This window comes from Peromyscus californicus, unplaced genomic scaffold (assembly GCF_007827085.1).
Source record: "Peromyscus californicus insignis strain IS unplaced genomic scaffold, ASM782708v3 Scaffold_1__1_contigs__length_55948999, whole genome shotgun sequence".
In the NCBI taxonomy this organism is placed as follows: domain Eukaryota; kingdom Metazoa; phylum Chordata; class Mammalia; order Rodentia; family Cricetidae; genus Peromyscus; species Peromyscus californicus.
In genome coordinates this window covers 46,253,488-46,280,682 of record NW_026294492.1, presented here as the reverse complement: position 1 = coordinate 46,280,682, position 27,195 = coordinate 46,253,488, and the positions used below count along the sequence as shown (strand labels likewise).

General features: G+C 44.1%; 1 protein-coding gene and 1 long non-coding RNA gene across 2 annotated transcripts in view; both read left to right on the top strand.

The window, feature by feature from the left end:
- The window catches only part of LOC128115686 (uncharacterized), a 32,020-nt gene extending 12,680 nt beyond the window's left edge, over nucleotides 1-19,340 (top strand). The window contains exons 3-4 of the long non-coding RNA XR_008220273.1: nucleotides 16,892-16,988; nucleotides 18,865-19,340. This is a non-coding gene — a long non-coding RNA (uncharacterized LOC128115686). The remainder of the gene's footprint in view (nucleotides 1-16,891; nucleotides 16,989-18,864) is intronic.
- Nucleotides 3,373-6,473, top strand: LOC128115684 (ATPase MORC2B-like). Its single transcript, XM_052746664.1, has one exon. It carries the CDS (start codon nucleotides 3,405-3,407, stop codon nucleotides 6,471-6,473), a length of 3,069 nt encoding a protein of 1,022 aa, XP_052602624.1. The 5' UTR covers nucleotides 3,373-3,404.
- Nucleotides 19,341-27,195: the final 7,855 nt, after the last annotated feature.

The following is a 27,195-nucleotide window of genomic DNA, read 5'->3' as shown; positions in this document are numbered from 1 at the left end:
TACCAGCAAGTGCTGATTCAGTTCCCAGCACCTACATGGTGACTAACAACAGACAAGTTCCAGATGATCTGACACACTCTTTTTACTCTTCAGGCACTGCATTCATGTGGTGCACAGACATACATGCAGGCAAAATACATAGCCACATAAAATAAAAATAAATCTTACCAAAAAAAAAAAAAATCTTGCCATGCTTGAGAACCAGCACAACCGCTGACCCAGATGAATGAATCATCCCCTTCTTCTGAGGCAGCAACACTGAGGAGTTTAACTTGAGGGTTTGCCCTATGTTGCCGTTCATTCATCCCCATGTGCAAAACTCTTTACTAACACCTTAACATTCACCCACACAGAAACTTAAGGTTCTCACATGAAAAAAACCTTGAAATCCTCAGACTACTTACTGAAGAGTTTGCCTAAGTCTACCCATCACAGAAGAAATTATATTTCAACTCCATTAACACTACATGCTAGAACTAGATTGCTCAGGAAATGGCCATTTAGAAACTAGAATTACCAGAGACAAGAAAGTCCAAAAATAAAAGCAAAAATCTGCACACTTTAATAACCAGACACTGTGAGTTGTGATGTCTTAATAAAAACATTTAGTGCCTAACTCCAAATGATCCATGATACTGGATCCCAAATGGCCAGTTTCAAGAAAGACAACTGGTAGTGTAAAATGTACTGCTTGACAAGGTAGAGAAAAATCAGCCTGTCCCTTCATATATTGGCCCTAAACAAATGACCTATGAAGCAAAATTAATAAATCCTCCTCAACTGTTATAAAAGACTTTCAACCCTACACCTTCCATTCTGTCTGTACAACCTACTGTGTTACACATTATATTTAATAAACACTAATTTTGCCTTTTTCTGTCTCATAATACATTCATTCATAGCCTGCCTATCACTGAGGCTCTCAGCATTATCCATGCATGGCATTTGTTTGCTCAGACATGGAAAGATGATAAGAACTGCTTTCAAACACAAACAGGACCATAATTCTACAATTTGGATCTTTTCCCCATCTCTTGCTTCCTCTTCTCAGCATTGGGATTTTGTCTGGCTTGAGCCTGTGCAGGCTTTGTGTGTGCTGTCACAGTAAGTCCAGTTCCAGGTTCTTCTTTTGGCTTCTTGGGGCATCATGCATGGGCATGGTACACGAACACACATGCATGCAAAACACCCATACATAAAAACGTTCTAAAAATTAAATAGTATTCAAGGTATTCTATATCATTGTGGCATTAAATTTTTTTATTTTATATGTATAGTGTTTTTTGCCCACATATATATATATATATGCAGCACATGGATACTTTCCTAGAGGCCAGAAGAATGTGTTGGAGCCTCTGGAGCTGTAATTACAGATGTTTTTATGAGCTACCACATAGGATACTGGGAATTGAACCCAGATCCTCTGAAGAGCAGCCAGCACTCTTAACCACTGAGCCATCTCTGGAGTCCCTCCTTTTTTTTTTTTTTTTTAAATAAAGTGCTTTAGTCATCCTCCTGCCTTGTCATTTCCATCCCCTGTCACCTCTAGTTCCCTTTATAGTTCCCCAAGTTCAATGTACTGTGTGCCGTTTTGTTCCTCCCCATCCTTGCTCACAGAAAACCCGCATGCTGTGTGTCATGTGTCATAGGCTGGCACAGCCAATGGCTTCCTGTTTTAAAGACAGGATCTCACTGTGTAGCTCTGGCTGGTTCGGTTCTCACTAGGCAGCTGTGCAAACCAGGCTGGCCTTTAACTCACAGAGAGCACCTTCCTCTGCCTCCTGAATGCTGAGAATAAAGGCGTGCACCACCACTCTTGGTCTTGTAATGGCTTAATACCACTGTTTCTAGTTTAGATTTCTGGAGGCCAAACCCACAAATGCCAAGACACACAGGCACCAGATCAGCAAACAATAATCTCTGGGACACACATCACAGCAAGGATCCCGTATTAATTAAAAATTGGCTAGTTAATTGTAAAAACATGGAGCCAGACACTACTCATCACCAAACAACAACAAAAATAGGTTCCTTGGGTTCGCTCTTACTAATAGTACCTGTGCTAGTCTATCCAGGTTCTTGACATCTTGTTCAAAGAACTAAAGAAGGGCCAGAGTTTAGGTCTGGAGAGATGACTCAACAGTGAAGAGAGCTTACCGTTCTTCCTGGAAAACTGACTTCGATTCCCAGCATCCAGGTCTGGAGGCTTATGGACTGCCTGTAACTCCAGCTCCAGAGGACCTGCTAGCTTCTGCAAGCATCCACACACAGGTGGCATAGTAGTCAACACAGATAACATAAGAAAAATGTTTAATAAAATAAGGCCCAAGGCATCGCGTACTAAACGACACAAAGCAGAAACTGATGTACGTTAGCGATGGCAGAGAAGCAGCAAACTCTTTTGGTGCAGCACCCAACCCAGACCTGGTCCCGACTTTAGCACTGTAGTGACATAGTCCAGCCGACAGGTGGCGCTCCGCGGAGGCCGAAGCCGAGGCAGCGGGTGGTTCCAAGCCAGCTGCCTACGGTTAAATTCCAGTTCTAAGGGAGACACAGAGGCTTCAGGGAGGTAGGGCAGCTCGCGCGAACTGGTTAGTTGTGCTCTGGTAACTGTCCTACACCCTGGGTCTGGGCCTTGAAAGCAGAGACTCACTCCTCCCAGGGAGGAGCGAGGAAGTGGCCACAGGACCCAGGCAGGCAGGGGAGTGGCGAAAGGTCACAATCCACCACAGGAGATTTGGGTGGTTCTGTTGACCAGTGTGAGGTCATCTCACACATCACCCTGTGGTGATTGCGGTATATAACATCAAGCTGAGTTTAGTCTCTGTTTGAATTTGAAAGACTGGTAAGGAGCCCCAAAGACCTTTATCAGTTGCCAAAGAGGACACCGGATGTACAACTACCTACTCTGGTAAGAGTCCCTACAGTACAGCGTCTAGATACTTGGGTCTCTGGTGGTGAAGATGTAGGTGAAAGAAATTTCCTGATTGAAGCCGATTTCCACATTGGTAAGTCTTCTCCTCAGAAAATTCAGAACAGGAAATGGCTCGAAGAATGTCAAGATAAAACAGTAACAGTCAACTCTGTGGCTGTTGAGGACCATTCACTTTTGACCCAGGTTGTCTGAAATGAACTATGGAAACAACACTCAAAGTTTTTTAGAAATGCAGTTTAGTCTCCCCCCTCTCAAAAAAAAAATTACATCATATTCATTGAAAAGATTAAAAGAAAGAAAGAAAGCCAGTCTCAAATTCAAATATCTCTGTATTTTGGATAGTTACTAGATAACTTGCTTCATCTATCATTAAGAAGCAAGAAACGACTCTACTGAGCAGAACCCAAGAAAATCTGCTTCAATATATATATTTCTTGGTTAGTGGGTTAGTGGAGACTTTATTGGAGTTATGGCATTCGCCAATTACAACAGTCTTAACCGGGCTCAACTAACCTTTGAATATCTACACACAAATTCAACAACTCATGAATTTTTGTTTGGTGCCCTTGCTGAACTGGTTGATAACGCAAGAGATGCCAATGCCACCCGAATAGATATTTATGCTGAAAGGCGAGAAGATCTTCGAGGAGGATTCATGCTTTGTTTTCTGGATAATGGAGCAGGAATGGATCCAAATGATGCCATCAGTGTGATCCAATTTGGGAAATCAGGCAAACGTACTCCAGAATCCACACAGATTGGGCGATATGGGAATGGACTAAAATCGGGCTCAATGCGTATTGGGAAGGATTTTATCCTCTTCACCAAGAAGGAAGACACCATGAGCTGCCTCTTCCTGTCTCGAACCTTTCATGAGGAAGAAGGCATTGATGAAGTGATAGTCCCATTGCCTTCTTGGAATACACAGACAGGAGAACCTGTCACAGACAATGTGGAGAAGTTTGCCATTGAGACAGAACTCATCTACAAGTATTCTCCCTTCCACACTGAGGGAGAAATGATGACCCAGTTCATGAAGATTTCTGGGAATAGTGGAACCCTGGTGATCATCTTTAATCTCAAGCTCATGGACAATGGAGAACCCGAACTAGACATCACCTCAAATCCAAAAGATATCCGGATGGCGGAGATATCCCAAGAAGGTATGAAGCCAGAGCGGTACTCCTTCTGTGCCTATGCTGCTGTGCTGTACATCGATCCTCGGATGAGGATTTTCATTCACGGGCACAAGGTGCAGACCAAAAAGCTCTCCTGCTGCCTGTACAAGCCCAGGAAGTACACCTTCACATCAAGCCGTTTCAAGACTCGGGCAGAACAAGAGGTGAAGAAGGCAGACCAGGTAGCATGGCTTGCTGAAGAGAAGGCACGGGAAGCAGAAAGCAAAGCTCGTGCATTAGAAATACATATAGGTGGAGACATCTCACGGGTCTCCAGGGTGATGTTACGACAGGTCCAGAATACAGCCATCACCCTTCGAAGAGAAGCTGATGTCAAGAAAAGGATCAAGGATGCCAAGCAGCGAGCACTCAAAGAACCTAAGGAACTGAGTTTTGTTTTTGGGGTCAACATTGAACACCGTGACCGTGATGGCATGTTTATCTACAACTGCAGCCGTTTGATCAAGATGTATGAGAAAGTGGGTCCACAGCTGGAAAAGAGCATGACATGTGGTGGGGTTGTTGGAGTCATCGATGTGCCCTACTTGGTCCTGGAGCCTACACACAACAAGCAAGACTTTGCTGATGCCAAGGAGTACCGCCACCTGCTTCGGGCAATGGGGGAGCACCTGGCACAGTACTGGAAGGACATAGCCATTGCCCAGTATGGAATCATTAAGTTCTGGGATGAGTTTGGCTACCTCTCTGCCAACTGGAACCGACCCCCCTCTGAGGAGCTGCATTTCAAACGCAGGAGGGCTATGCAAGTCCCGACCACCATACAGTGTGATTTGTGTCTGAAGTGGAGGACTCTCCCCTTCCAGTTAAGTGCTGTAGAGGAAGGTTACCCAGACAACTGGGTTTGCTCAATGAACCCTGATCCTGAGCAGGACCAGTGTGAGGCTTTTGAACTGCAACAGAAGATTCCTATGGGAATATTTAAAAAGGCTCCAAAGACACAAGAAGAAAGACGGAAGCAGCTGACAGAGAAAATTCGCCAACAGCAGAAGAAGCTGAAGGCCCTTAAGAAAACCAAGTCCATCCGTTCCCAAGGTGACCTGAAAAAATTACCCTTGGAAGTGACCACCAGACCTTTCACTAAATGTTCTGCTCAGAGACTTCACTGTCTTCAACTACCGTTGTGTGGTGTGAACAAGAATGCCCGAAGAAGACCTCAGTCCATGCATGTTCCTAGACCACCCAGACAGTTACAAAGGGCTTCTATCTTCTACACCAACCCAAAGTCTCCTGCTCTGGCAGCCCAAAGAGAGGCTATGCTCCAGCCACCTGAGACACCCCCAAAGTTGGTAAGCCTCCTGGTTAAAACTGTACCCCAGACTCCTCTGGTCCAATCCCTGTCAACATCTGTAGTCCCCAACCCCAACAACCTTTGCAAGGTAGAAACCCCCGAAGCCATGAAAACTCCAGTGATGGAGAAGCCAGATCCACCCATTAGTCCATCACCAGTACTATTTGATCGTAAGCGGAGTCTTGAGGTCTCTGATGAGGAAGAGACTGAGGAGAGAAGGAAGGAGTCGTGCAAACGGGGCAGGTTGACTGTGAAGGAGGAAAAGATTCAAGTAAATGAGCTCTCAGACAGTGCTGAGGAAAAGAATCCAGGGGACCTCAAGATAGCTCAGAAAGATAAAGGGCTGTACGTGGAGGTACGTGTGAAAGGAGAGTGCTACAAGGGCCGCGTCACTGCCGTGGAGGTGGGTGAGAATGTGGTATGGTGGAAGGTCAAGTTTGAGGATGTGCCCAAGGATACTACCCCAACAGACTGCTGGGTGGAAAAAGGCAGTGAAAATGTATGGCTGATGAAGCCATCTCCAGTATACCAGAGCACTGATGGGCAGCAAGAGGGTGTGAAAGAAGAGGAGGACACCACGGACCAGCAGGCTATTGCATTACAAGGGTCCTCCACTTCTGACTACTTCTGCACTGAACCTGACACTACTGCTCCAAAGACCAGCCATGAGACCACTGACCTCCTGGTCCAGATTCTCTGGAATTGCTTACGTTATTTCATGCCCCTGAGTTTTTCGATATCCAAGAAGGAGCTGGGTGCTATGAATTCAGAAGAGTTACTGTCTCTTCCTCTGAAAGAGTGCTTTAAGCAATATGAAGCAGGGCTCCAGAATCTCTGTAAGTCCTACCAAAGCTGTGCTGACTCAAGAGCCAAGGCCTCTGAGGAGAGCCTGCTCATCTCCCAGAAAAAACTCCGTGAGACAGAGGAGAAACTCCAGAAGCTTCAGACCAATGTCCGAGCACTCCTGCAGAAGGTGCAGGAAGACATAAACATCAGCACGGATGAGGAGCTCAATGCCTACATTGAGAATCTAATCACCAGTGAAGACTGAGGGACTCGGGGAACAGATTTGCTCCCCTTCCCCGGAACAACTGCTTTCGAGGAGGGAGGTTTCATTCACCAGTTGGTTTGGTTCATGTAGGACAGCACCTTGGGGAGGGAATGAGACTCTGATTCTTTGAATCTTCCTCCCAGAATTGATAAATATTTCTTTTTTAAAGATTTATTTTGTGTTTCATTTGTATGTGTAGTGTGCATGCCTGTCCTCAAATGCCACTAAGGCTGGCATTGAACCATTCTGATCCTTCTGAGCTTTCACCTTCTGAGCACTGGTTATATGTTCCCATGCTGCCAAACCAGGTAAGTGTTGCCTTTTGTGTGTGTATATCACTAGGGTATGTGTTGGGTTTTGTTCTGATTGACAGGCTTGAGTTTGTAAGTTACTGTTCAGTAAGGATGCCCTTTCCCGTGAAGCATTTACTTTTCATTATATGCATGCACAATCATGCATAGGCAAATATGGTAATTATAGGAGGTTTTTTTCTCCTTTTTTTTTTTTTTTTTTTTTTTTGGTTTTTCGAGACAGGGTTTCTCTGTGTAGCTTTGCGCCTTTCCTGGAACTCACTTGGTAGTCCAGGCTGGCCTTGAACTCACAGAGATCCGCCTGGCTCTGCCTCCCGAGTGCTGGGATTAAAGGCGTGCGCCACCACCGCCCGGCTTTTTTCTCCCTTTAATTATTCATTTTGGGGACCTGGTTTACCTTACTGCATATGCACCTAAAAGCAGTTTAAACTTGTAAGGAACATGTAAGGCCTAGGGTGAACAACCCTGGTCAGAAGTGATGATGAGCAATAGAATGACGTAAGTAAACCACAAATGGAGTAGTGATAAGCTATAAGCTATGTGTGGAAGTAGGGATAAGACTAGAAACCTAGCCAGAAAGGAACATAAAAGATGAAGCCTCAGACCCAACCAACAGATCTTGGTGTGATACACAGGCTGCTTGCCAAAGCTGATCCAAAACTACCCACTGCCCCCACCTCCGTCTTCTTTTCAATCATCCGTAGTACTAAAGCTCCAGTTTCTCTGGACATTTAATAATTTTAACGTCCTTTTGACGATATCTTTATTAATGGAGCTAATAGTGCGAGACATAGTGTGAGAGAGAAATCCCTGCCCACGAAGCGGAGTACCTTGTTCAAAGTTCTCAGAGTATTACAGCCCCAAGACCCCACGCCTATTCCAGAGGCCTCACTTAACCTGCCAGCACTCCTTTGAAATCAAGGAGCTGTCTCCCTGGGACACTAAATGTGAAGTTCTCTGGGTGGAGTTCGAGGAAAACAAGCAGAGGACACTCTGAAAATCCAGTATCAAGTTTTGTTTAAATACAATTGCCTGGGCAGCATCTGCACCCAGCAGGAAGCCATGTAAGTGGCTGTGTGGTCAAAACCTGTTGATTTAACTTTCGGCAGTCGGATCTCCCAGGACTTTGTGGAGTTGGGTCGCTAGCCAAACGGAATTGCCAAAGGGATGGGTCTAGCTGTACAATCACCGGTTCGTGGGAGGAGAAGGCACGCGCCTTAACTCGGTATGGCGGTACGGCGGTTAGGTGGTTAGGCGGCTGGCTTGCAGGGGAGCTCTGGCGTGTAGCAGGCTGAGTCGCTGACTTTGTTTATGCGCCGATTGTGCTAGGGGGAAAGACACAGGACCCCGAGAACGCCAGAAATGGTGAGTGTGGGGAGCAGTCCCACCCACTTCATTCCCAGATCCCTAGACCCCCGGGAATGAAGTGGGTGGACTGCTGCTCCCAGCCGTGGCGGCCCGGGCTTCCCCATCTCAATTCTGCAGTCTGTGGCTTTCTCTGGCCAGCTTGGCTAATCGGTGGGGGCTCCTGTGTCCTATGAGGTTCCTGCGTGGCGATGCAATTCCAGGCCTGGCGCCTTTGCTCGGTAGTTTTGCGCCAGCCAGAGATCTTCTTGACTCTGGTGATGGCGGGAAAAATTTGGGGAAGACTTCACTGTCTAGTGTGTTGGTTTTGTGCTCCAGAGCTGGTGTGGGCTGTGGGGTATCAGATTTCTCCATATCCTCTGGACAGAGTCAATTGCCCTGAATTTTCAAGTTATTTGAGATCAATGCCTCAACACCATGCCCTGAACTCTTGAGCCAATGCAGCTTAAATATAGAGGTGTTTTCCCCTCTAACTAAACTTTTTGGAACCGTGGATGAACAAGTATTTGGATTTCCAGGGGAAGGCGGGATCTACAGCTTTCTCTGAGGCCTCTGACCTTTAGACGTTAGCTGATATCTGGGTCAGTGTGTCTTATCCCTCCCCCTGAGTTTGGGTTTTTGAGTCCCTGAGGCATTGAGCAGACACACAACAGCAGGAGAAGCTGGTATAGTTTATTAGCAGAGTTCCAAGGGAGGAAGCTGAAATGAGCAGAAAGAAAGTTCTGTAGTTTAAGGGGGTTTAGGTTCATTTGAATGTAGAGTGCTTTTCTTTGCAAACTCTGCCAGTTACACACTCCCACATAATTCAAAGGTCACATATCTCGCTAGTTTAACTGTCTACTCAGGGGTGTGGGTTTTAGTGGTATTGTTGTTCGAATCTCAGATAGTCTTTAATTTTAAAAAAAAGGTACTAGATATTGTGGTGAAAGCTGAAAGTTCAGAGAATCAGAGTAAGCCACAGCCAACCTCTCCTCGCCAACTCCACGAATCCTCTGACTGAAATCCTGAGCCCTCACTGGAATGGGTCTCAGCTGAACTGCCTTAGTTCCTGTTTCCTCAGCCTTATATACCTTTCTCTGCCGTCACTTCCTGAGATTAAAGGCGTGTGCTTTCGCTTCCCAGTACTAGAATTAAAGGTGTGTGCCACCACTGCCTAGCTCTGTTTCCAGTGTGGCCTTGAACTCATAGAGATCCTGATCTCTGTCTCCCTAGTGATAGGATTAAAGGTGTGTGCCACCACTGTCTGGCCTCTGTGTCTAATCTAGTAGTTGGCTCTGTCCTCTGGATCCTCAGGCAAGCTTTATTAGGGTACACAATATATCACCACTCTGAGCCATAGATTACTTTCAAGTGTGTCTGTTCTTTGCTGTTTTTTCTCATATGCTAATTTTGAAGGTCTTTCGGGACCTTGTTTTCCATTCTATTTTCCTGCTTCATTTTGATCTTTTTTTTTTTTCCACCTTTGCTTTTAAAAATAAAATGCTGATTAAGGGAGGACTTGATCTTATTCTAAAGCAGTGGTAAAGTGAGCGGTGAAGAGCACTTGTTGCTCTGGCAGAGGACTTTAGGTTCCCAGCACCCATGTGGTGACTCACAATCATCTTTAATTTCATCCAATTTCAGGAGCTCCTCCACCCTCTAAGGCTGGGTATCAATAACATATGTGATACAGATACATACATGCAGGCAAAACATTCCTAAACATAAAAGTAAATAAACCTCTTTATGTATGTATTTATTTTTTAAGGTCTGTGTGTTGTTTCAGGCGGGTCCGAGATCACAGTCCTAGAGGGAGGAGAGAAACTTAAGGAAAGTTGGCTTCATAGTGAATGAAAAAAAAAAGAAAGAAAAAGGAAAGGACATGACTGCTCTTAGGTATAGTGGTGGGGAATGTTTATTGTAGATAAAAGGGAGAGCATAGCCAGAGTCAGAGACATCTGGGAGAGTCCGGAGTGGTCATGACCCTGAACTATATTAGGAAAGGAGTGAGTGGAAGGGAGAGGGGGAAAAGAGGAACCAGGTGCAGCAGCCAGGAGTCCAAAGGTACAAAAGGGAGGGCAACCAAAATGGTTGGATTAAATAGGGAAGGGCATCCCAGCCCCTGCTGCGGGCCACAGGAATATCATAAGAACTCAGCTGGTTATGGCAAAGTCACTACCTGGAGGAATCAGGGAATTCCTCCAGAGGAAGCCAAATCCTAAGGAGTTTTTCATGTTACTTGGCTTGTTATATATCAGCTGTATTCTGTTATGAAAATCATGTGTGCCTTCATAGTTTTCCCAATTGACTTTTCCCTAAGAAGGACTAACAGTGTGGACTGATCACTCTCTGGACATACACATTCCAGGTGTTTGAAGAACTGCCTCAGGAAAGGCTTTCTCTGGAATCAGATTCTCCCTTGACTACTTTCGAGGACTAGCAGTAGTAACAGTCCACATGCAAGTCTCCTGATTTAAGGTAAATTCCACAAGGAGACACCACCTAGGTCAGGTGGACGTTAAGTAATAACTTTACACAGTTTAGCTTGGACCCTCCTTTCTTACAGCCTTACTAACTTTATAGACCGCTAACTCCTTACCTATCCACTTCTAGGAATAGTTAGATAACCTTCTGTGCTGACAGCTATGCTCAGCCAGAACCCCAGTTCAAGCCTCCCTGTAATTATCATCATTGGCAGCATCTGGCCAGGTCCATTCCCAGTTGGAGGAAAGTACCTTATCAGAGATACCTCTGTACTCTCTAAGAACAGACTTAAGCATCCAGGCTACCTGTTTGAGAAGGCCTGGCGGATGTGCCAACTAAGCTTTACTTCCTCCTTTCCCAAATCTTACCTCTGGTTCCAGATCTCCCTTTAACTATCACCAGAGGCATCTAGCTGTGCACAGGTTGCCTAGCGACTGAGCACACTTTCCCCCACCCTGCAGAAAAACCGCAGATAGCTTGGACAGATAGGAGCCACAGGAAAAAAGAAGACAGTTTTATTTTCTCCCATTGACCTATAGACCCAACTTATAGATTCTTAACATTTTCTACCAACATGTTTAAGACTATAGCTGAGCACATAAGATTCCCTCTTCTTAGATATTACCCAAATTTAGCCTTTAGTTAATTCATTTCCCCATGGGTCACTTCCCTTTGGGGTTGCAAATGATAATTAACGGTTATTGCCTCCCTATGTGATTCTTATCACCCTTCCGTTTGACCATGGAAGCCTGGCTTTATATACCAGGACTTCCAGGGCACGAAGGGATGGAGAAGAGAAAAGAGAATGGAAGAACTAGACGGGTAAGAACTTGAGAGGAACAAACTGAGATGGGGAAGAACTAGATTGAAGGGCTAGAAGAGCGTACTAGATGAATGAGATGGAAGATGAGGAAGAGCCAGATGGGGAAGTACTAGCTGGGCAAGAACAAGCTGAAAAGGACCTAGATGAGGAAGAATTAAGATGAGAGAATTAAGATAGAACTTAGAGGGAGCAATAGATAAGTATAGAGAGAAATCAGGCAAGAAAGGAGCTAGACATGAGAACAGAACTAAAGCTGTGTATAAAGGATGTTATGCCAGAGAAATTAGAGCAAGTGGACTATGGAGCTCGGTGTGCTGAGATTCTATTTCCTGAAAATAGTCTTCGCCGTTAGTAGTTTCTCTCTCCTGAGCCCCTGGGATGTATAATATTAAGGCTGGTCCCTCTAATATTATACAAGAAGCCCCCAGGGCTGGAGAGTTCAGAGTATGTAAGCCAAAAGGACTCTGTAACAGGTGCTGAGGATGCAGCGAGAACCTGGCTGCCAGGTTCACTTTGACATGTTAAATAGGCACCTTAGCCATTTGCCCCAGGGCTTGAGACTTAACTCATAGGAGGTCTGTTTCTGCTGGCAAGTTTAGGTAATTGTTTTGAGGCGGACAGTGGGAATTTGGAAAGTGTATGTCTGGCCTTTTAGGTTAAAAAATGGGAAAATATCTTAGTGTATGGGAAGGATGTTTTGGTGCACTAGGCTACTTTCCAGAACACGAGGATTGTGGAGTACTCAGAGTCTGGGCCCTAGCAGTCCTGACAAATTAGAGACCCATCCCATCCTCAGTAGGCCTAATAGGAGAAATCCTAATAGGAAGCCTAAAAGCACATCTTTGGTTGTTTACTCTCACCCCTTTTAGGCCATATCTGAATTTATACAAATGAGGTGAGACATAATGCCTTCTCGGGGTAAATTCAAGATGGGGAATGCTATACACAGCAAACACATTTTGAATTGGCTGAGGCAGGAGGATTGCCAGAGTTTGAGGTCAGTCTGGGTTACACAGTGAATACCAGGACAGCCTGGGTGCAGAACATAAGAATAGAGCTTTGGTAGTGTGGAGAATACAGCTCACTTGGTAGAGTGCTGCCTTAGCATACTACAGGATCTTGGTTCAATTCCTAGCACTAAACAGGGATGGTGGTGCACAGGCCTAAGATTCTAGTGGTGGAAACAAGAGGAAATTTAGTTCAAAGTCATCCTCATCTTGCCTCCTGGCTGTCTTTGGTTACATGAGATTCACTCTCAAAACAGCAGGGTGCATAGCAAAAATGTGTGGAAGCCAGACATGGTGGTACATCCTTGTTTGAATATGCATTTCTGGAGAGAACTGTTATTTCAATTTTATTTTGTGTGTATGATGGTTGCCTGCATGTATGTCTGTGCACCATGTGTGTGCCTAGTGTTATGGAGGCCAGAAGAGGGTATTTGATGCCCTAAAAGTGGGCTTATAGATGGTTGTGGGTCAACAATGTGGATGCTGGGAATTGAACCCAGGTCCTGTTCAAGGATAGCAAATGCTTTTAAGCATCAAGCCATCTTTCCAGCACTGATCCCTGTAATTTTAACACTGGCCAGAGGATTAGGAGTTAAAGGCATCCATGGCTACATATCGAGTAGCTAAACTCACTGGATATGGTGATGCATGCCTTTGATCCCATCACTTGGCAGGCAGAAGCACTTGGATCTCTGTGAGTTAGATGCCAGCCTAGTCTACATTAACAATTTCCAGGTCTGACAGTGAGACCCTGTCTAACAAATAAAACACACACACACACACACACACACACACACACACACACACACACACACACAAAAAAAAAAAAAAAAAAAAAAAAAAAAGAATTTCACTTTAGCCAGGCTTATATTTTGACACTGTCTCACACTATAGCCAAAGTTGACCTCCATTCCTGCCTCCCAGATGCTGGGATTACTGGCCTGAGTTTCATGGGGATTTTAAATTTTTATGTCTTGATTGATTGATTTGATTTTACTTTTTTTTTTTTTCTTGAGATAGGGTTTCTCTATGTAGCCCTGGAACTCAATATATAGACCAGGCTGGCCTCAAACTGGTAGATCCACCTTCCTCTGCCTCCCGAGTGCTGTGATTAAAGGCATGAGCCACCATCATCTGGCTTAAATTTTGTTTATTATTGGTGTGTATGTGTGTGTGCACCACAGTGTGGATGGAGGTCAGAGGACAACTTTTATGGGGTCATATCTCTCATCTTTTACGTGGGTTTTGGGGACTGAACTCAGGTCATCAGGCATACATAACAAAAATTTTCATCCAGGGCTGATCTTTCTGTCTCTATCCAGAGTGTTAGAATTGTAAATGTGCCTTTGTACCTGTTTCTCGAAACCCCCAGAGACCACCAATGAGCCGGTTTCCAATGCAAGCACACAAGGGTCTTTTTATTCAGGTGTAACCTGGGCCACCACACGGCAGATGGAAGGAAATGTGGCAATGGCCACGAGCCCAGGTGTAGAGAGTTTTTATAGGGAAAAACCACAAGCTGGGAATTGGCAACTTGGGATTGGGTAGAAGGGGCAAGGTGATTTTTTTGAAACTATTGATCTAGATTTTTGGTGGCGAACCACAACCCGCTGAACAGGATTATCTGGACTGCTCAGCAGGATTATCTAGATATCTCCAAGGGCCATAAACCACAGACAGGATCCTGTTAAGCTTTCCTTTACTGTATAAACAGCAGACAGGATGTCTGCAGGAGGATACTGCTCTGTATTCGTTCAAGTTATCATGGCATATTCCTGAGCCTGTAAAGTTAAGTATAGGCCTTCACAGTGTACCACCACCAGATTTCATGTAGTGCTGGGGATGCAAGACAACATGTGCATGTTAGGCAAACCCTCTGTTGAATGAACTAGATTCCCAACTTAACCTTGTAGCTAGGCTGATAGGATGGAACTTGCGATAATCCACATGTTCCTGGACCATGGTCACTCATATTTGGCCCCAGAATCAACTACCTCTCCTCCCCTTTGAGCTGGGAGCTGTGTTTTATGCATCAGTAAGACCCACCTTTAAAGCACGATGGTGTCCTACTTAGTTTTGCTTTCTGTGCTGTGATAAAACAACCTGGGAGCTGGGAGGCGAGGGAGGTGTTATTTCATCTTACAATTCCAGGTAACAATTCATCACTGGGGGAAAGTCAAGGCAGGAAATAAAGCAGAGACCATGGAGGAACACTGGCTTGCTTTTCAGGTTCAGATTCAGCTACTTTTCTTATAACCCCAAGCCCACCACCTACCCAGTGGTGACACTACCCACAGTGGACTGAGCCAGATACAGCAGTCATTAAGCAAGAAAATGCTCCCACTGATGGCCTGCAGCCCAATATGATGGAAGCATTTTCTCAGTTAAGGTTCTCTCTTCCCAGATGACTGTTGTGCCCTGAGCACAAGACGCCCCCCCACTCCAAGAGACCACCAGAGACACAAACTCACTGAAATGCAAAAACAAGGTTTATTGGAGCAGTTTAAGCCACCAGGTAGTGACCTCATCAAGCCATCCAACACAGTAGAGGCTGGAGGAGGTGCCCGCCCCTCTGCAAGCTCAGTTTTTAAAGGCAAAAACCATAAGGCTACATTATTTAGGGGCGCTAGTACTGGTACAATTCTGATTGGCTCAAGTTTCAGGGGCTTTTCAGAATTTCTGTGTTATCTTACTTTGTAGTTTTAAACAGTTGTTTGTCAAACTTTATAGATTACCTCCGGCATTGGGGCATTCTGTGGTTAATCAATTGTTACCAGATAGTCCTTCAAACATCCTGACTTGGTACTTTGACCATCTCCGGCACTGGGGCATTCTATGTTTAATCAGTTGCTACCAGATGGCTCTTCAAACATCCTGACTTTGTCCTAGGACCTATGTCAGCAGCTCTGAGAATTTTGAAACTCAGGCCTATTTCAAGCTGGGGTGGGGGGGCTTGCTTGAAATGGGGGTGATTTGGTTCTTCAATGACCCTCATCTGTGTCAAGTTGACAGAAAATTAGCCAGCACATAAGGTTCAGGAATACTCATGAGCATTTACTTTTTTAAAATGTTTACTGTGTGGGATGGAGAAACTTCTTAGCAGTTAAGAGCATTTCCTATTCTTCCAGAGGACCTGAGTATGGATCCCAGCATTACTGTTAAGCAGTCGCAACTGCCTGTTGTAGGGAGAAGGGTGCTCGTCTGAGCTCAGAATATACCCAACACTGAATTCTCAGTGCAAAGTAGATTTACCCTGGAGCAGGGTGATGGGAGTGCTGCCTTTGGATCAGGCAAAGGCAGACTACAATCAGCAGCTGTCTCTGTAGAAGGGGGTTTTAAGGGGGAAAGAGGGAAGTCTGTGCTCGGGTGAGTTTCTAAGTCCTGATTGGACAGGGTACCCAAAAAATGAATTTTGATTGCTGGACCTTGATGTTTTGATAGTTAGACAATGGTGATCAGTGTCAGTGGCCAAATAAGGGAATGGACCCCGGGGGATAGCTTTAAGAATATAATCTAACAGTTTAGCAAGAAAAAGGGGAGAGGAAAGGGCACAGCCTGTCTGTGCTGTGTTTGCCATGCTCAGGCCTGTTAGAGAGCCCTTCACTTGTAACCCTAGCTCTTGGGGATCTGTGATGATATTTTGTTTGTGCTCTAACAAATAAAGCTTGCCTGGAGATCAGAGTTTGGAGCTAGCCTTTGATCTCAGTAGTTGGGAGGCACATGCCTTTAATCCTAGCACTTGGGAGGAGGAAACAGGAAATGATATGGCTGGGTGGAGAGAGGAAGTGATAAGGCAGGGCGGAGACAGGAACTCAGCCCTTTCAGTCTGAGGATTCCTAGAGGTAAGAAGTCTTTCTAGTGGCTGGCTGCTCTACTCTGCTCTTTCAGCTTTCACCCTGATATCTGACTCTGGATTTTTATTTATAAGCCCAATTAGAATTCATGCTATAGGGATCTGATCCTCTCATCTCTGAAGTCATCCAAACACCCATGTCATGTGCACACATAAACACATGCACAAACAAAATAAATCTTAAAGGTAAAGTTGTCTTTGTTGTCCAAGGTATTTCTGGTTGTACCAGGTCTTTGAAAATGATGCATGAGCCGGGCTGTGGTGGTGCACACCTTTAATCCCAGCACTCTCGAGGAAGAACCAGGTGGATCTCTGTGAGTTTGAGGCCAGCCTGGGCTACAGAGTGAATTCCAGGACAGGCACAAAACTACATAGAGAAACCTTGTCTCGAAAAACAAAACAAAACAAAACAAAAAGAAAGAAAGAAAGAAAGAAAGAAAAAGATGCATGAATTGGACATAATTTTTGAATTCTGTCCTCTTAATGTATTAAACCCAATGGGAGGGGGGTCAATTTTTATGGGCTTTGTTGTTTGTTTGCTTATTGAGTTTTATTTTGCTTTGTTTTGTTGTTTTTATTTGTTGTTGCTTTGTGAGACTGGCTATCCTGGCTGCCCCAGAGCTTACTGAGATTCACCAGCCTCTGCTACTCAAGCGCTGGGATTAAAGTCATGGCACCAAATCAGTTTTTTATGTAAGTATTTGTTTGCTGTACATGTCCTTTCCCATGATGCATTTGATTTTACTTTTCTACTTTTGCTCCACTTCAGCATCTAATTTTAATCATATATAAATCAAATATTGCATAAGCATAAAATGGGCAGTGGGGGGTTTTACTAACAGTTCACTCAGTGGACACAGATTGCCTTACTATGCATGTTAGAATTCCTAGCCATTCCCCCATGATAGCGCATGCACTGGCACGATGCTTATTCATCCCAGGGCCTTACATGCTATGTAATCTGTGTGCTGTGTGATCACATAACTTGAGTATAGCGTGAACATATACAATCTATGTGCATGCGTGGCATAGGCCCATATTCACATGTGTGGGGGAGTCTATAAAAGTGGGTCACACATATCCCTCCCCACCTCTTCCTGCACTATCTTTCCATAGGCCTAAGCACATCCCTTCTGTTACCCTCCCCTTAATAAACTCTTATAGTGGATTTTGTTGTACCTCATGACTTTTCTCGCACAGTAAACAAACAGCGCTGCTTAATGAATAACACCGCATCCACCCAAAACCAGTCAAGGCTGAATTGGCCGACAGCCCCTAGGATTAAGACATGCTTCAGGAAGTGTTTGACCACAAAAAAGTACATACTAAGGATTGCTAGGGAGGTTTAGGTCTACGCAATGTAGGTGGGAGTCCCAGGCTGACAAGTGCATTTTTCAGCAAGGAGTGTATATTTAAGGTTTAAAATTTTATTTTGTGTGTATTGGTGTTTGCCTGCCTGCATATGTGTATGTATGCCAGGTATGTGCCTTGTTCCCGTGGCGGCCAGCAGAGGAAGTCAGATCTCCTGAAACTGGAGTTACAGCTGTGAGTCAACCTGCTCACCATCTCTCTAATCCCAAGACATGTCTGTCTAGCTCAAGCCAAATATAGGTTGCTAAGTTAACTCTGTGCTTGCTCTCCTAACCACCACAGTAAGAACTCCACACTCTAAACTCAGAACTGCAAAACTACAGTAAACTCAAACCCTAGCCAGCAGCTACCTTTTGACTAGTACTCGTGCTGAGGACTCCCGTCTCAGCCCCTATTCCTCTTTCTTGCCCCAGCTCTATCATTTCTTTGATCCTCTGCTTTGTCTTCTGGAAGAAGAAGCTCTATTTTCCTGCTCTCCCAGGCTCCCTCCTTCAAGGGGAGCCCTTGCCTTGGAGGAGGTGGGAATGGGGGGTGGATTGGAGGGCAGGACTGGGGGGTGGAAGGAGGAAGGACAGGGGAATCCGTGGCTGATATGTCAAATTAAGTTAATTATTTAAATAATTATACTTAAATTTAAAAAAATATATATTTAAAAAAAAAAGAAAGAAAGAAAGAAAGAGGGTGGACCTGGAGTGGACATACAAACTCTTGCTTGTGTTCTCGATCCATGTACTCCTGTTGTCAATGGGCAAAAGAATAAGCAACCTTCTTTCTCGACATCTCTCTGGACTGCCTTTCTCTCCCTTCATCACCTTCCTCGTGGGGCCGTACAGGCTGCACTCAAACTGTGGGAGAAGAAACAGGAAACAAAGTGGCCAGACTTCCCTCGGACATGAATCATGAGTGCCAAGGTCCATAACCAAAATGGGAACTATGGAACATATGTGTCATGCTGCCATTGGGAACTTAAGTCCCAGGTCCTGGTCCCAGTTAGCTGCTTTGTGTAACTTGGTTTCTGCTGGACTTGTTTGGCTGGCCAACGTGCATAAGAAGACAGCTTTGTCTGTTCTCTGCTCTGCCTGCCTGGGGACTGTGACATGTTGTAGGAGAGATGCTTCCTCCTAGTTCCTCCTGATGCTCCCGCCTACCACTCACAGGCTTGTGAGACACTTTGTGATCCCTCCGTGTCTTTTCACAGGTTCCAGCCGCATCAACCCCAGACCCACAAAACCAACTGGATGGAAAGAGATTCCTCTCCCTTATGCCCCTTCAGCAGAAGAGGAACAACTGAAGGGGTTAAACTCTCACTTGTTCAACTGAATTTAAGTTTCAGTTCTCTGAGGGGCGGACAGCTGTCTCTCCCAACAAAAGGCCATTTATCAACAAATTACATTCAGGGTCAAGGGAGAGAAGAGAACATGAAAGAAGCCTGAAGTCAGGCCCACAGTGTCTCAAGGACAAGTCCTACAGCCCCCCTTCTGGATCACATTGGGACTTGCCCAAGCTTGTACAAATATGCCCAAAAATAAAACCTCAGCCAATTAAAAGTATATTAATAACCAATGCTTGCTTAACCGATTATGTTTGAGATGATCTCACTGTCCCTAAAATTCCCTTTAGCTATGTTTAAAAAGAGCCTACAAGCTCCTCTCAGGCTCATCACCATTTTGTACAGGTGAATGACCCCACATGCATGCTGGAATAATAAATGCTCTTTGCTCTTACATACTTGAGTCTGGGGTCTTCCTTCAGCATTTCCTCAGACCTTATGCAACTGTGCAAGGGGATGTGCAGGGACCATCTCCAACAAAGAATAAAAATAGACATTGTTTTTTAGGCCTATAGCCATGTAAACTCAGCACTGAGGACTGACAGTCTGTTAGGGGGATTTCAGCTATCAGTCTTTGTTGAGGTATTTCCCACAGCTTTGGGTAATCTGACATTCTCTGTTGTTAGAAATAACTTGAGGGTTGAAAAGAAAGAGAGCACCATCCCAACTGAAGTGTCTGGACAAGGCAAGTTTCACTCTTGATCAAGAAGGTGTGCTCAGCTGACCGAATGCACCTCAGGGGGTGCACTTGCATTTTACTCTAACTCAAGTGGTGGCTATGTCTTTTTTTTGGGGGGGGGGTGTTAGACCTCACAGTCTTAATTCAATTGGCTAGCCTGGATAGAATACAGGGAACAGAGGAAAAGAAGGAGGAAGAGGAAAAGGGGGGTCACTGCTTCAGCCATCAATTTCCTCTAATACAGCAGGGGGCTTTTGTGTAAATAAAGGGTTTTTTGGTGGGGGATCAAAACATTTGCATAAAAGTCTTCCGAGGTGGGGAAGATAAAAAGATTTGAATTCCTTGTCCTAAACACAAATTTTAGGTATTGGATAGAAAAGACTCATATATAATGTTGTTTATACTACATAGCCCAGATTGACCTTTAAGGTCTTTTAAGGTCTGGTCCTGCTGATCCCACTATTCCTGTTTTCTGTGGTGCTGGGGACCAAATCCAGGATGCACATGCTAAACCAGCACTCTATCAAGTGCCAAAAAACACAGCTTTCATCTTAAAGGGAATAAGAGAGAGTTTTTTTTTTTTTCCTGGAGCCATTTTGAGTGACCATGGTCCAGGAACACAGATTTAGACTACCCTAAATTCCATGATTCAACCTGGAAGCAGTTTCATAGATTTTTCTCGTTTTACAGAGCAAAGAGAGTCATAAATCAACGCACGTTTAAAACGCATCAGGCACAGCAAAATACAGGAAGCATTTCTATAGGCCCAAGATGCTGTCTGAACTTCAGGGCTGGTAGAAGCTAGTGGTCTGTTAATTCTGAAAGGTTCTTGAACAGCAGGGAGGTGCTCCCGAGGCCCCGCCCTTGCCCAGGGCAGTTAACGGTTGCTTAGGGAGGTGCTCACCAGGCCAAGCTTCTCTCCAACATACCGACTGTTAGGAGGTTTTTTCCTTCAGTGGTGCGGCGGCCCATAAATTTCCCAAGTTTCTGTGAGTCACTAATTAAACTCATTGTCTCACCAAGTTAGACTTGAGTGAGCCAAGTTCTTTGTTCTGCCGTTGGTTCCGTAATGGGGGTGGAGAAACATTTTTTTCATCTCTCTCTGGGAAAAGTTGACCCAGTAACTCCACATTCAAATGAGGTAAGGCATCCATCCTCCTGTCTTTTGGATCATGGAGGTCCGGTCCAGAATTTCAGGTGTGTAGGCTGAATTGTCAAATCAGTATTTGGTGGGAAGAGAAGGTAATACTGTAGCTCCAGGCCTGTTCTGAGGCTAAGAGGGGCACCTGCGTACTTCGGTCTATAGTGGAAGACTTGTATGCCCCAAGCCCCAGAAATCGTATGCGGATTCCAATCCCAAGCGTGGGGTTCATGCACGAGACAATGTGTGGTTCTTGGCATGCCCGGTTCCTATCTCCTCAGGGCAGGTATAATTGCCCTGAATTTTCTAATTTTGGGGGGCAAGATCTCAGTGCTCAGTGCTTTTTAGGGCTGCCAGTTAATCTGTAAATGCAGAGTCAAGGTGTTTCCTTCTCTTTGGGATTGTTCATGCTTTGGCAGTTCAAGTGGAAGGGGAGAGGTGTGGTCCTCTCAGGTAATAGTTGCTGAGCTTTTATCTGGGTTGATGCCCCAGCCCGCTCCTGGAATTCAGGTCCTTAGGCCCCCAAATAGCATTGGCAGGAGAAACAGGCACAACTTTGTTAGCAGATGCACTTCCAATGGAGGAAGCCAGGTAGAGCAGGCACAGGAAGGGGGAGTTCGCATTCATCTGCATAAAGTGCTTTACTGAGCATCCTGTAAGGTGTACTCCTTCACACAACTTAGCAGCTCATATCTCCATCCAGGGGTGTGCATTTGAGTAGTATTATATGCCGCAGATTACTTTCCAGCCTGCCTCTGCTTGCAACAGTAGCAACAGCAACTTTTAGTCATTTTTTTTTAATTACATTTAATTTAGTATGTGCAAGCATGTTGTCAGAGGACAATTTTCAAGAGTTGTTACTCTCTTTTCACCATGTGGGACTCAGGGATTGAACTCAGGTTGTCTGGCTTAGCAGTAAGCTCCTTTACCAAATGAGCCATCTTAGCTGTTTGTATGGGCAGGACTTTTCTGAGCGTACATTACCTGTTAAACTAATCCTACTTACAACTTCAAGCTTCCCTTGTCTCTTAGCATCTTAATTCTCCACCCCAGGTGTGTTTTAATATTAAAATGTCTTGCATTCTCGGGGGTTTCCAGCCTTTCATATGTTAAATTTGCAGTCCTTGCCCAGCGCTATGACTTTGTCCCTGCCCTGTTCTGCCTCATTATGACACTTGCTGTTTCAGAAGCAAAATGCTCTCTAAATAAATTGAGGAAGGCTTAGTGAAATGCCACAAACTAATAACGGGAGTCTCATCACACTGTCTTCCACGCAGACGCAAGAGATGGTTTTTCTGTAAAAGTGCTTGCTGCTGGGCCTGAGGACCAGAGTTTAACCCTTGAGACTCACATGGTCAGAGAGGACTACTACCAGGTTGTCTTCTGACTTTTACACAAGCACTACGGCACCCATGTGCCTACACGTGCATATGCACTTGTGATTAAAAAACATGGTGCTGCAGATGGTTTTGCATGTTGGAAACAGGAGAAATTTTAGTGCGTGGGAAGGGTGCTTCTGTGCACTACTAGGTTAGTGACCAGAACATAAAGTAGGGTTTAGCATTGTGTTTACAATCCTCACTGTTTACTGTGATTACAAAACTTGAGTAAAATTTAATGTTTCAGCTGTGTTTGTTTATTCAGGGAATTGATCTAGTCAGGATGGAATTTATAATAATGAGAAAGCCCATTAAAGGGCTAAACAGATGGCCTAAGTGGTTAGTGGCTGCTCTTTGACATAGAAATGCAGGATATATAGATATGATAGGATGAAAGGGTAGATTATTGAATCTACTTTTAAAGAGCAACTTGTTTTGAATTGCTATGGATTTTAGTTTATTGATACAAATTTAAAGTTAATTTTGTTATACTGTATGTATATTTCTACTCTGTTTAAGGTATTATGTTTATGTAACTCATTTAAAATGGATAGTTAAGAAATACAGATTAATAATTAGTTTTCTATGATAGTCAAACTTCTAGTCATGTTAAATTTTCTAGGTATTCATAGATATAATTCAATTAGGTAGGTTATCTTCAAACACTTCAAAGACCTACAGAATATGGCATTTAAAATGTTTTAAAAACTTAGACTTTCTGGACAGTGAGACATATCTGTTCCTGGCAGCACTGATTTACTTCAAAGAGAAAGATGGGCATCAGAGACACTCCATATGGAATTTATCTTCTTGGCAAAAATAGCCATTTGGGCAAGAAACTGTTCTTGCCTGGACTGCTTGACAAAATGTTGTATCAGCTGAACATGCAGGACCCATAGGAAGGTGACCACTGAACTTTGTAAGACGAGATGGTCCTTCAGGTTCCTGCTTTGCAGAAGAAACTGCCAGACATTCTACAGGACACAAAGCAAAGCGACTGAGAGACTCTAGGTCTGTGGGCTAAAGATGGATGCCCCAACTTTGCAGAGGAACTTTGGATGACTGTCCAGGCAGACAGCTGTCTCGGTCATTCTAAATTTTTGGAAGTTGCTTACAATGCTCTTCCTGTTTACTTAGATAATAGTATATCCTTCTGGGGTCTTTGATGTATTTGATGACTAGATAGTTACAATTTTCCTTGATTATGATAAAAAATAAATTAGATATAAAACTTTAGATTCACAAATATAGGATAGATAGAATATTTTCTTTAATTGTGCCAAATACAAATAGACTAGATATTATAACTGTAATTCTTGCTTGATTATTGTTTTGTTATATGTAATTTTACTATGTTAAAGTTAAACCCTTCCTTTTTGATTAGACAGAAAAGGGGAGGTGCTGTGGGATGTTCTGTATGCTGTGAATGTGTTGCTCTGATTGACTGATAAATAAAAAACTGATTGGCCAGTAGCCAGGCAGGAAGTATAGGTGGGATAAGCAGACAAGGAGGATTCTGGGAAATGGAAGGCTAAGTCAGGAGACACCAGCCCACTGTCCAGGGAGCCACATGTAATGACACACAGGTAAAGCCACGGAACACGTAGCAACATATAGATTAACAGAAATGGGCTGAGTTTAAGTGTAAGAGCTAGTCAGTAGTTAGCCTGAGCTAATGGCTGAGCAGTTTTAATTAATATAAGCCTCTGTGTGCTTATTTGGGTCTGAGTGGCTGCAGGACCACAGGACAGTGGGAGCTGGGCAGGACCAGGAAAACTTCAGTTACAGCTCTTCCACAGGATCTAGGTTCAATTCCTAGCACCTACCTGGCTACTCACAACTGTGTGTAACTCTAGTCCTCAGTCCCAGGTGATAAGATATCTCTATGAGCACAGCAAGCATGTGGTGCACAGACATACGTGTATGCAAAACACCTATACACAAAGCTCATGACAAACAGGATGTAGGCCACATACCTTTTTATGAGTTCTTATGATGGAGTTAGATTGCTTATGAATTTGCAAATGTATTTAGATTTGTGGTGTAATAGTATGTATTACATGTATATTTGTTTTGATTTTGCTCTAGATTCTGACCCAAATCCTAAAAGCCTGAGAATAGGTACTTCTTTGCTTATTTACCTTGAGCCCTTTTAGGCAGTATCTGAGTTTATGTTAATGAAATGTCACACAATATGAAGACTATACAAAGAGAGCAAACATATCTCTTTCAACATATATATGTATTTAGAAATATAAATGTATTTGTATTTATGCATGTGTGTGAGAGTATGCCAAGGCAGGTGAGCATAGGTCAGAGGCCAACTTGGGAGACTCAATTCTTTCCTATCATGTGGATCGTGGCAATTGAACTCAGATTGGCAGGTGACTTTACCGTCTGAGCCATCTCTCCAGGCCCCAAATGTATGCTTTAAATGGATATTTTCAATGGGGACTAGTGTGGTGGGACTCAGTTCTGAATTCCTTATTTTTTTAAATTTATGTGTATGGGTATTTTGTCTGCATGTATGTCTGTGCATCACATATGCCCCTGGTTTCTGGGAAGGTCAGAAAAGGAAATTGGATCCCCTAGTGTTGGGATCAGAATGGCTCTGACCCCTCTAAGAATGCCCTCCCCTGTTCTGAGTGCGCTGAGGTCAGGGTGTTCTGCAGATGTTTTGCTGTTTGGTATATCTTGTGGTTTGGCAGCTGTGGCTTCCTGGGGCATGCTGACCATTCCTTGACCCTGGGTGCTTGATAAACAATTTTGTTTGTTCCTCCTGAAAGGGTATATAAGATGGGGAAGAAAGAATAAAGCGAGTCCTGATGCTTGCAACTTAACTGGTGTGTGCTATGTTCATCCTGACTTCCCTCGCCAGATTTCGGGCTCAATTGCCATGCGGGCGCAGCACCCTAGTACTGTAGTTACACATGATTGTAAGTCACTATGTGGGTGCTATAAATCTAACTCAGGTCCTCTGAGAGAGCAGTTAGTTCTAACTGCTGAGCCATCTCTCCATCCCTAATCAGATCTGAATTGTAGGGTTTAAACTAAGTCCTCTTCTTAGCATACATACTGAAATGTGAGACATCCTTTTGTTGTCATGTGTCAAAGAGCTGTGAGCAAAACACACCACATGCCAAAACCTTCAAGTAATTCTGGACAACTCAATGTGAGTGTTTGGTCACTGGTCATCAAAGTTGTATCAGAGGGAAAAACCTGTTTCCTTGGAGGGAGCAGCAGGCTCTAGGGTTAAATTTTGGCTGCTTGGTTCCTGTACTGAGTAAGTATAAGGACCACCATGGACTGCATTTGTAATGAGTGTGCTTTGGAAAATTATCTGTGTGTTAATCTGAGTGTGAACTTTTGGTGAAGCAGATTGCTCTTCTTTGGTTTCATTTTTGGAATCTTCTGTCTATGAAATAGCAAGCAGTTTACTTAAGACTTTAGAATTTGGTGAGAGAGTTTACACTTGTAATCTCATCATATGTGAAATTTAGGTAAGAGGATTGCCTTGAGTTTGGCATCAGCAGGGATTACATAGCACCAGGCTAGCTAGTGTGATATAGCAAGTCCTGCTGGAGACCAATAGGGTGGTACACGTTATAATCCCAGCACTAGGGAAGGAGAAGAGGAGGATTAGTAGTTCAAGGGCACCCATGGCTACATAGTGAATTTGAAGTTACCCTGTATTGCAATGAAACCATGTATATGTAAATTAATATATATACATACATATATATGTACACACACCATATATATGTATATACATACATGTATTCCATAAAACTATCACATAGCACACTTGCGTGCACTTATTTTTCTTCTTTTATTGAAAGTAGATCCCCCCTCCCTGGGGCAGTGGTGGTATATTCCTTTAATTCCAGCACCTGGGAGGCAGAAGCAGGCCAATCTTTGTGAGTTTGAGGCCAGCCTGATCTACAGAGCGAGTTCCAGAATAGCCCTGGCTACACAGAGAAACCCTGTCTCAGAAAACCAAAAAAGAAAAGAAAATGTATTTTTTTTATGGTTTCCTCTCCCTCCATTCCTCCCAGTTCTTCCCCACCTCCCCTCCTGTCCAGATTTTAGACCTGAGGGAAAATACAATTCCACAACTGTGTGATTAAAGCAAGCTGTACTTAGAACTTGCCAGCCTGCTGCCTCTCCCAAAGTTGGAATTTCAAAGAGCAGTCCCTCACTGGCTTTTGAAGTCCCTTTTATGGGAAAGGGATATGGTTGGTAGAAAATAGCTGTTGAAAGAATTGGCTGTTAGCACCTGAACAGAAGAGTGGGGGACTCAGGGCTCAAGGTTGCCTGTGTAATACGTAAGTGTGATAGAAAACAGCTGTGGGAAAGTTGGCTGTTAGAAAGGAGGCATAAAAATAAGTGCAAGAAAACATCATGTGGAAGGGGAGTCATCAAGGTATCTGGTGACACATCAAGAGACACATTTCCTATGACAAAGGCCAATCATGTAGCACAGGTTCAGGAGTCTAGCCAGGCAAAGGGGTGGCCATACATCATGGGGTCACAAGTTCAGTGTAGGTTAAAAAACATGGTTTGCAGTATACATTAGGTCTAGAAAACAGAAACTTATTCTTCTGAGACTTAATGGCAATGTATAATAATGTAGTTCCTTAAGTCAGGTATGGTGGCAGATGCCTTTAATTCTAGCAGAGGCAGAGACAGTTTTATCTTTGAGTTTCAGGACAGTCTGGTCTACAGAGTGAGTTCCAAGATTGTAGCATGAATCCTGATTGGTCTTAGTAAAAACCCAGAGCCAGATATCAGGGTAAATGCTGAAAGACCGAGAGACAAAGAAACAAGCCACAGCTACCTCTCACCTCACCAACTCCTCAGCCAAAAAGCCTGAGTTCCTTTCTCCTCCTGCCTTATATTCCTTTTCTCCACCCAGCCATTTCACTTCCCATTTCTTCCTCCCTAGTGTTGGGATTAAAGGTGTGTGTGCCTACCAAGGACTGGGAGCAAAAGCATGAGAT